The sequence below is a fragment of the Chrysochloris asiatica genome, unplaced genomic scaffold (assembly GCF_000296735.1).
Source record: "Chrysochloris asiatica unplaced genomic scaffold, ChrAsi1.0 scaffold00241, whole genome shotgun sequence".
Taxonomy (NCBI): domain Eukaryota; kingdom Metazoa; phylum Chordata; class Mammalia; order Afrosoricida; family Chrysochloridae; genus Chrysochloris; species Chrysochloris asiatica.
The window spans coordinates 1,888,138-1,899,388 of NW_006408759.1; the positions used below are offsets into that span (position 1 = coordinate 1,888,138).

General features: G+C 38.3%; 1 protein-coding gene across 1 annotated transcript in view; it reads left to right on the plus strand.

The window, feature by feature from the left end:
• Positions 1-11,251, plus strand: part of HSD17B7 (hydroxysteroid (17-beta) dehydrogenase 7) — a 43,619-nt gene that overhangs the window by 23,140 nt on the left and 9,228 nt on the right. Inside the window, exon 7 of the mRNA XM_006873427.1 lies at positions 1,212-1,268. Within this exon, the coding sequence (XP_006873489.1) occupies positions 1,212-1,268 (57 nt within the window). The remainder of the gene's footprint in view (positions 1-1,211; positions 1,269-11,251) is intronic.

Here is an 11,251-nt window from a genome sequence, read left to right on the forward strand (position 1 = left end):
TTTTCCTGCTTGAACTGCAGACCTTGTGGTTCATAATCTAGTGCTTATCATATGGAGCCACCACACTCCCAAGACAAAAGGTTAGAAAATGATTGGCTGAATTCCATCTAAGTTGAGAATTTGAAATTGTAGTTTATATGGAGCCTATGCTTCCTATTACCTTATATTCGCCACTGTGCCACCGTCCAAATACAGGCTTGTCTGTTTGGGCAGCTTCCAACTGCATACATGTTAGTAGTCACTTCAGGTTATTTATTTATTTTCTCAAGGGAAGCAACTCTCCTTTTGTTTATTTCCCCCTTCTTCCCCTTATGGTTTAAAGACCTCACAAATAAAGCAGCAGCACTGGTCTACAGGGGAAATACAGGCAGGTAAGGCATAGGACATGGCTCTGGGTGTGGGCTCTAGGACTTTGTCTGGAGAGCTAACAAGCAGGACTGATCATCCTCTGCGCCCTCCCTGCTGGCTTCCTATGGCTCCACTCCTGCCTCTGCTACTGCCGCCGTCCATTCCTCTGACCTCTGCCAGTGGTAACAGAAGTGGTGAAGAGGCCAACTAGAAGTGGACTCCCATAGGTTTTAACATGGTGATTGTACAATGTCCAAGTCACATAATGCCCTATTGTACAGAACCTGTTTTGGATGTTAAGTGAGGCATATCTGTATCCTTAAGAGAACGTTTGTTTGATCGTGTTTGATCATGTGCTATAGACCCCCAAGGATTCAGTGATCCTATGATGTTGGTAAGTCTGTGCTAAGTAATGTTAAGTTGAACTCCTTTGGGCTTTCAGTGTGGTAATGCACATTAGATGGTCCCAAGAAGGGATAATTCATGCATTATATGACTGTAGAATCTTGCTTTTGTTTGTTTGGTTTTTTTCCAGCACACATTAGAAAATGCTACTTTTAAGATAAAATTTCCCTCACTTGTCGGACTCAAGAAGAGATGGCTTCTTTACTGTCTTTTGTACAGCCCCTCCATCATAGCAAGCACAGAGAAAAGATCAGAAGGACTTGAGGGTAGTGGGGATTAAAAGCTAGTTCCATTTTTAGACTTCTTTATATTTTGACACTTAAAAAAAATGTTTTCTGATCAGAAATTCAGGTTTTCTTTTCTAGTATTTACATAATGAATGCTTTTGTGACTGTGTTAGAAACCATTAAAGATTCTTATAAGTGCATGTTGAATGACCATTATTTTTGCTTTTTCAGTTTCGCTTTTTCGCAAATGCTTTCACTTTGACACCATACAACGGAGCAGAAGCATTGGTATGTTATAGCATTTCCATAGCTTGTTCAGTGGTTAATAGATGCAGGAACAGTTTGAACAGAAAAGAATAGAATAATCTCTGAGAATACTCAGGGCCCTTTTCAGGACCAAGTCTACATGCAAAGCATTCAGAGTGAAGTTTGGAAGTTTAACGTCTACTATGGCATTAGAGCCTATGATTGTAGGTAAAGCACTTCTGTTGAAGCAAGATCCACCAGCAGCTAGAGAATACACAGAACAATGGAAGAGGAGAGGGGCAGGGAAAACCTCATGTGGGAGGGCAGTCTGTGAGTGGTTTTATAGAAAGAAGATCAATCTTTTCTCTGTTGATAAGAATGTTGTTTATTGGTCCACTGGTGAGGATTTTTGTTTTCTTTACATTGAGATGTAATCCATACCAAAGGCTGTGCTCTTTGATCTTCATCAGTAAATACTTTAAGTCCTCTTCACTTTCAGCAAGCAAGGTTGTATCATCTGCATATCACAGGTTGTTAATGAGTCTTCCTCCAATCCTGATGCCATGTTTTTCTTCATATAACCCAGCTTCTCGGATTATTTGCTCAGCATACAGGTTGAATAAGTATGGTGAAAGAACACAACCTTGTCGCACACCTTTTTTAAGTTTAAACCATTCGATCCTTTTTCTGTTGTGATTCTGCTGTAATTTCCTAAACTGTGGGTTATGCCTTCCTAATTACCACACCGTGGGGGTTGTAGATGCTGGTGGATATGGATGAGCATTTGAGCTCACAGCAGGTGAACAGGAATCTCTTTCAGGATATGGATAAGATTTATCTCCTTAAATGGACTGAGTTTAAGTAGCCTCTAGTCTAGTTTAAAGTGTGGCCTCCAGAGTTATACTGTTGTTGTTATATAAGTCTGACCCAGCAATCCTTTATAGGGTTTCCTAGGAGCAGCTGGTGAATTTTAACCACTGACCTTTCAATTTAAATCAACCTTGAGGTCAAGTGCTTATCTAACAGTGCCACACCAGAAGTCCAGAGTTAAATTGTTATTGTTGTAAGTGCCCATCGAGTTGGTTCCAACCCGCAATGACTCTGTATAGGGTTTCCAAGGAGCTTGAACCTCCCACCTTACAACGGTTCAGACCAACTTTGCAGCCCAACACATTAACCCACAGCACTGCAACAGAGTTATATTAACTCTGTTTAAATTCTAGTTTTCTGGTTCCTGGCTATGAACCTTGGCTACATATTTTCACCCACTTTTTATTTGTAAAGTAGACATTTTATTTGTATAGGAGTAAGTAAGCGAAAGCATATAAACTGTAGTAGAGTGAGAACACTGAACAGGATTCAGTATGTTTCAGCATTTAACATAGCTCTGGTAGCATAGTGGTTACGAATTGGGCTGTGAACCTTAAGGTCAGCAGTTCGAAATCACCAGCTGTTCTGCAGGAGAAGGTTGAGGCTTTCTGCTCCTGTAAAGATTTACAGCCTCAAAAATCCTGTACAGGGTCGCTATGAGTTGTAACCCACTCCACGGCACATAACAACAACAACATATTAATAACCCACCACTTGTCTCTCAGTTTGTTGTACTGTGTTGGCATGTATGTTGCTTGTGATCTGAAAGCTATGCCACTGGTGTTTTAAACACGAGCAGGGTCACCCATGGTGGACAGGTTTCAGCTGAGCTTCCAGACAAAGACTAGTAAGAAGATATAGACTATTTTGAATGTTTACCCACTGAAAATGTTATGGATAGCAGCAGAACATAGTTGATATAGTCCCTTAAGATGAAAACATGAATACCATTAAAATATTGTCAGATATAATGCTGAAAGATGAGCCCCTCAGATTGGGAGGCACTCAAAATATGACTGGGAAAAGATGCCTCCTCAAAGTATATAGTTCACCGTGATGATGTGAATGGAGTAAAGCTTGTAGTAACTCATTTGCTGATGGGCACAACTCAAAATGAGGAGAAAGATCTGCAAACATCCATTAATAGTCAGAACATGGAGCGTATGAAGTGTGAACCTAGGAAAACTAGAAGTTGTCAAAAATGAAATGGAACACTTAAAGATATAGCCTATGCATTAGTGAGCTGAAATGGACTGGTATTGGCCATTTTGAATCTGAATGTCATATAGTTTGCTATGCTAGCAATGACAAGTTCAAGAGGAATGGAATAGCATTTATCATCGAAAAGATCATTTAAAGATCTATCTTGAAATATAACACCGTGATAGGATAATATCCATGTGCCTACAAGGAAGACTGCTGAGCATGTTACTCTCCTCTAACTCCAGGTTCTTGCACATTTCATTATAATGTTTGACTTTATCTTCTTGATCTGACCTTTGAAAGTTTTTGTTCAGCTCTTGTACCTCCTAATTTCTTCCATTTGCTTTAGCATCTCAACACTGGAGATTAAGTTTCAGAGTCTTTTCTGACAACCATTTTGGGCTTTTTATTCTTTCTTTCTTGTTACTCAATGACCTTTTGCTTTCTTCCTGTAATATGTTCTTGATGTGATCGCACAACTCTTCTGGTCTTTGGTCTTCGGTGTCTAATACATCAAATCTGTTCATCAGATGATTTCTGAATTCAGGTGGGATATATTCAAAGTCATATTTTGGCTCTCATGAACTTGTTTTCATTTTCTTCAATCAGCCTGAATTTGCATATGAGCAACTGATGGTCTGTTCCACAGTCTTGTTCCTGGCCTTGTTTTGGCTGATGATATGGAGCTTTTCCACCATCTGTTTCCACAGATGTAGTCTATTTGATTTCTGTGTATTCCATCTGGTGAAGTCCATGTATATAGTTGTCTTTTATGTTATTGAAAAAGGTATTTGCAATGAAGAATTCATTGGTCTTGCAAAATTCTATCATGTGATCTCCAGCATCTTTCTATTATGAAGGCCATATTTTCCAACTACTGATCCTACCTCTTTGTTTTCAACCATTGCATTCCAGTTGCCAGTAATTATCAGTACATCTTGATTGCATGTTTGATCAATTTCAGACTGAAGAAGTTGGTAGAATTTTTACATTTCATCATCACTGGCTCTAGTGGTTGGTGCGAAAATTTGGATAATAGTGCTATTAACTGGTCTTCCTTGTAGGCATATGGATATTATTCTATCATCCATATGTATCAGCATTGTACCTTATGACAGCTCTTTATATGTTCTTTTTGATGATGAATGCGACACCATAACTCTTCAATTTGTCATTCAAGGCATAGTAAACTTTGTGATTGTCAGATTCAAAGTGTCCAATACCAGTCCATTTCAGGTCACTAATGCCCAGAATATTGATGTTTATATGTTCTATTTCATTTTTGACAATTTTCAGTTTTCTTAGATTTATCCTTCATGCATTCCATGTTCCAATTATTAATGGATTTGTACAGCTGTTTCTCTTCATTTTGAGTTGTGCCCTATCATCACATAAAGGTCCCGAGGGCTTTACTCCATTCACATCATCACAGTCAACTCTACTTTGAGGAGGCAGCTCTTCTCTAGTCATATTTTGAGTGCTTTCAAACCTGAGAGAATTTCTCAAGCTGAGGGAGCTGAAGAAAAAATTAAACCCTTGACTTGGAAGTATTCTATGGGCAAAATACTGAATGATTCAAAAAACATAAAAAGAAGATGGAAGGAATACACAGAGTCAATGTTCCAAAAAGAAATGGTCAATGTTCAAACATTTCAAGAGGTAGCATATGATCTCGAGCCAATGATTCTGAAGGAAGAAGTCTAAGGTGCATCGAAGTCATTGGCAAAGATCAAGGCACTGGGAATTGATGGAATACAAATTGAAATATTTCAACAAAGTAATGTGGCACTCAAGGCACTCACTCATCTATGCCAAGAAATTTGGAAGACAACTGACTGGAAGAGAGCTATATTTGTTCCTATCCAAAGAGAGGTGACCCAATGGAATGCAGTAATAATTGTACAATATCATTGATACCCCATGTGAGTAAAATTTTATGAAAGATAATGCAAAAACGGCCGCAATCATACAATGTCAGAGAACATCTCCATAGGTTCACGCCAGATTCAGAAGGTGAACGAGGGATATCATTACTGATGTCAGATAGATCTTGACTTCAAGCAGAGAATACCAGAAAGATGTTTACCTGTGCTTTATTGACTACACAAAGGCTTTCAGTTGTGTGGATCATGACAAGCTATGGACAACATTGAGGAGTATGAGTATTCCGGAGCACTCAATTGTACTCATGAGGAACCAGTATATAGACAAAGAGACAGGTTGTTCAAATAGAAGAAAATAACACTGAAACACTTAAAATCAGGAAAAGTGTATGCCAGGGTTTTATTCTTTCATCATAGTTATTCAATCTGTATGCTGAATAAATCTGAGAAGCTGGATTATATGAAGAAAAACATGGCATCAAGTCTGGAGGAAGACTCATTAACAACCTGTGATATGCAGATGATACAACCTTGTTTGCTGAAAGCAAATATGACTTAAAATACTTACTGATGAAGATCAAAGACTGCAACCTTCGGTATGGGTTGCGCCTCAATGTAAAGAAAACAGGTATCCTCACCACTGAACCAATAAACAACATCCATATAAATGGCGAAAAGATTGAAGTTATCAAAGACTTCATTTTGCTCGACTTAACCATCAACACTGATGGAAGCAACAGTCAAGAAATCAAGCAATACATTGCATTCGGTAAATTTGCTGCACATGATTTCTTTAAAGCATTGAAGGGCAAAGATGTCAGTTTAAGGACTTAAGGTATGCCTGACTTAAATCATGGTATTTTCAGTAACCTCAAATGCATGCGAAAGTTGTATAGTGAATAAGGAAGACTGTAGAAGAATTGATTCTTTTGAGTTATGGTGTTAGAGGAGAATATTGAAAGTACCACGGACTGCCAAAGAATAGGTCTGTGTTGGAAGAACTACAGCCAGAGTGCTTCTTGGAAGCCAGGATGACCAAACTTCATCTTTATACTTCGGACATATTGTCAGGAGAAACCAGTTACTGGAGAAAGATATCATGTTTGGTAAAATGGAGAGTTGGATAAAAAGAGGAAGAACCCCAATGAGATGAATTGGCACAGTGGTGGTAGTGATGGACTCAGGTGTAGCAATGATTGTGAGGATGGCCCAGGACTGGGTGGTGTTTTGTTCTGTTGTGCCTAGGGTCACAATGGGTTGGCACCAACTCGATGGCGCCTAACAACAACAACAACAAGAAGACTAGTTAATATCACTGTTATTCAAACTGATGTACTAACCATTGACGCCAGCGATGATGAAATTGAAGAATTCTACCAACTTCTTCAGTCTGAAATTGACCAACATGCAATCAAAATGTGTTGATAATGACTAGTGATTGAACTGTGATTGTTGGAAACAAAGATGAAGGGTTAGTAGTTAGAAAACCTATCTTTGGTGATAGAAATGATGCTGGAGGTTGTATGATAGAATTTTGCAAAACCAATGACTTCTTTATTGTAAATACCTTTTTTTAAACAATGTGAATGGTGACCATGCACATGTACCTTACCAGATGAAATACACAGGCATCATATGGACTACATCTGTGGGAAGAGACCATAGAAAAGCTTAATATCATCATTCAAAATAAGGACAGGGCCTGACTATGGAACAGACCATCAACTGCTCATATACAAGTTCAGGCTGGAGCTGAAGAAAATGAAAATAACTCTACAAGACCTAAAATATGACCTTGAACATATTACACCTGAATTTAAAGACCATCTCAAGAACAATTTTGAATGCATTAGATATTAATCACCAAAGACCAGAAGAACTGTGGGAATGACATTAAGAACTTCATCCAGGAAGAAAGCAAAATGTTATTGAAAAGAAAGGAAGGAAAAAAAAAAAAAAGACCAAAATGAATGTCACAAGAGACCTGAAATTTGTTCTCCAGCATAGAGATGCTAAAACAAAGGGAAGAAATAAGGAAGTAAAAGAAAATGTCAAAGAGCAGCTCAGAATACAAAGTCAAGTATTAAAATGAAATGTCCTAAGACCTGGATTTAGAAAACCAAAAGGGAAGAACATGTTCAGCATTTCTCAACCTGAAAGATCTGAAGAAAAAACAATCAAGCCTTGACTTGTAATATTGAGGGATTCTATGGACATTCTATTGCATGATGCAGAAAGCATCAAAAGACAAAAGAAAAAAAATCTGGTCCATAGTCAACTATTTCAAGAGGTAAAACAAGTTCTCCAGAAATTGACAGAATACAAATTGAAATCTTTCAGTAAACTGATGCAGCACTGGAGGTGCTCACTCATCTATGCCAAGACATTCGGAAGACAGTTACCCGCCCAAACAATTGAAAGAGATCCATAGTTGTGCCCATTTCCAAAAAGAGGTAACCTAATGTAATGCAGAAGTCATTGAGCAATGTCATTAATATCCCATGCATGTAACATTTTGGTGAAGATAATTAAAAAAATGTCTTGACAGTAAACGGAGAGGAAACTGCCTGAAATCCAAGCCAGATTCAGAAGAGGATATGGAATGAGGGATATAATTGCTGACATCAGATGGGTCTTGGCTGAAAGCAGAGAATTCCATAAAGCTGTTTACTTTTACTTTGTTGACTTTGCAAAGGCTTTTGACTATGTGCATTATGACAAGCTATGAATAACATTGTGAGGAATGGGTATTCCAGAACACTTAATTATGCTCATGAGAAACCTGTACCTAGACCAAGAGGCAGTCGTTGGAACAGAACAAGAGAATACTGAATAGTTTAAAATCAGGAAAGGTGTGTGCCAGGATTGTATTCTTTCACCATACTCATTCAGTCTGTATTCTGAGTAAATAATCTGAGAAACTGGATTATATGAAGAAGAATGTGGCATCAGGATTGGAGGAAGACTCATAAACAACTTGTGATATACAGATGATACTATCTTGCTTGCTAACAGTGAAGAGGAATTAAAATACTTACTGATGAATATCAAAGATGACAGCTTTCCATATGGATTGCACCTTAATGTAAAGAAAACAAAAATCTCACAATGGAACCAAGAGGTAATATGATAAGTGGGGTAAAGATTGAAGTTGTCAAAGACTTCATTTTGCTTGGATCCACAATCAACACTCATTGAAGCAGCAATCAAGAAATCAAAGGTTGTATTGAATTAGGCAAATCTGTTGCACAAGACTTCTTTAAAATGTTCAAGAGCAAAGATACCAGTTATGAAGACTTAAGGTGTGCCTGACCCAAGCTATGATATTTTCAGTAGCCTCCTATGCATATGGAAGTTGTACACTGCATAAGGAAGACTGTGGAACAATTGATGCAGTTGAGTTATAGTGTTGGGGAAGAATATTAAAGATACCATGAACTGTCAGAAGAACAAATCTGTGTTGAAAGAAGTACAGCCAGAATGCTCCTTAGAAGTCAGGATAGGGAGACTTGGTTTCTCATACTTTAGACATGTTATCAGGAGGAGCAAGTCTCTGGAGAAGGATATCATGCTTGGTAAAGTGGAGGGTCAGTGAAAATTAGTAAGAAAATTGGGGAAAGAGGTGGATTTGCACAGTTACAGCAATGTGGGGATGGTACAGGACTGGCCACTGTTTTGCTGTATTGTGCATAGAGATGCTATGAGTCAGAACCCACTCAGTGATACCTAGCAACAGCAGGAAAACATATGTAGACATTTTAAAATAGTTTCAGAGTGTAGAGGCTTATCTATATATTTTGCAGATCCCAGGAACCATAAAAGACTGAAGATTTTGATTAAATAAAATGATTTTTCTGTGGTCAAAGCCTCACTTTTAATAAAATCCAAAGACTAACTACAGAATAGAATATAATGATTTGTTCACCATATCCTTCACAAAGGATTAATTTTATTACTGTCTAAAGAGCTTAACCAAGTCAGTGGAAAGGACACAAAGAGGTCTTAAGGTACCTTAATCATCTGAAAGAATGCTTAGCCTCATTCACAAGAGAAATGCAAATTAAAGATACAATGAAAAACTTTTTCAACTCTAATAGGGAAAGATTAGGAAGTCTGATAACACATAATACCGATGGCGCATAGGGAAATGGGTATTCTTCTATATTGCTGGGGAAAGAAGGTAAATTGACAGAGCATCTCTCAAGGACTCTGGCAAGATCCATCAGCCAATCAAAATATTAAATGCTCATGGCCCCATAGACTAGCAATTCCAGCTCAGGCGTTTATCTTCAAGATGTACTCAAACATGTATGAAAAGAAGCATTCATCATTCACTGCTGCATGGCTTGTGATGACAAAAACTGGACGTAGCTTACGTGCCCTTTTACTGGAGGCTACTTAAATAAATTTTAGGAGCCCTGGTGACCTGGTGGGTAAAGCATTGGGCTGCTCAATGTCTGGTTTGAACCCACCAGCATCTCTCAAAAGTCTGTGGTTTGAACCCACCAGCATCTCTATAGGAGTAAGATGTGATACTCTGCTTCTGTAAACATTTATAGCCTTGGAAACCTAGTTGAGTAGTTTTACTCTGCCTTGTGAGCTAAAATTGACTAGATGGCAGTGGATTTGGTTTTGGGTTTTCTTATATAAATTTTGGTATATCCATAAAGTGGAATACCACATGCTTTTTAAATAAAGAATCACCCATACATATACTGATATGGAATGATCTCCTATATATTATTAAATGAAAAATAACAGTGTGTGAATTGGCATGTATGCCCTGCTTTCATTTGAACAAGAGAAAAAGATATGTACGTTTTTAAGTGAATAGATTTTGTTTGGAAGAATGCATCAGAAATTAGTAAGAGTGTTGCCTCCAGAAAGTAGAACTTGTGATCAAAAAATTGTGAGGGCAGGGAGACTTTTTTTTTAAGGTTTTTGTGGATTGAGTGAAAGTTTACAGGGCAGATCATCAGTTTTACATTCAACAAATCATACACCTTGTTACATTACAATGATTATAATCCCTCCATGTGCCATCAGTTAACAGTATGTCTCTCTATAAACTTGAGCTCTTTTAAAAAACAAACACACACTCAGGCATATATAATAATTTATACCACCAAAGGGCACATTCTTCAAGTCTGCCTCATGGCCACCATCTTTTAGTCCCTCTCTTCCCGTGAATCTAGAGTCCTCAGATGCTCCCTCTCTCCATGTCCCCATCTCTGCCTCCATCTCTGGTGTTGCTGCTTCTCTGGATAAAGTCCTGCATTCTGCTTGTGCTTTTCTCCGTTGATGGTCCTAGGGTCCTTTGTTTCTGGACTGTAAGAATAACTGCTCCCTCATTTTTGTTACAAAACTTCTACCTTTATAATTGTGACACTCGCAATTAGTCATGATAACAATTACTCACTACTGAATCATAAGAATCTTATCCCCATCTCTTTTAACCAGTCCTGTCTAGACAAGATGACAACTATTCAGTGGGGACTCCTTCCCCCTCACACTCTTAAATTGACCTGCCTCTTGAAACCTTGTAAGCCAGTCACTTTGTGCTTTTATTGCCCCCTCATTTTAGGTAGCCATTGTCTAAGTTGCCTGTCCCTCTATATCCTGTGTACGGAGGGTATAGCGCTGATACTTGATGTGAAGACTCCGTTCCTCTCTACTGATATTTAGAGTTACTACCTCTATGAGTATAGACACTTAGCTGTTCCAGGAGCTGCCATCTTGGGAAAGCATATCTTGATTGTATCAGGATTGATAGGATTAGGAGAGAACATCTTGATTATATCAGGATTGTATCAAGATTGACATCAAATTTTAAAGAGACAGTATCAACATGAAACCAAACGGCCACCACTCATCTGTCGTGCTGTGGTGGTTTGAGTTGCTGTGATTCTGAGGGCTCTGCCACCGGTATTTTAAATAACCAACAGGGTCACCCATGGTGGACAGGTTTCAGATGAGCTTCCAAACAAAGACAGACTAGGAAGAAAGAGTGACAAACTACTTCCGAATTGCTTGTCACTGAAAACTCTATGAATGCCAGAGAAACATTGT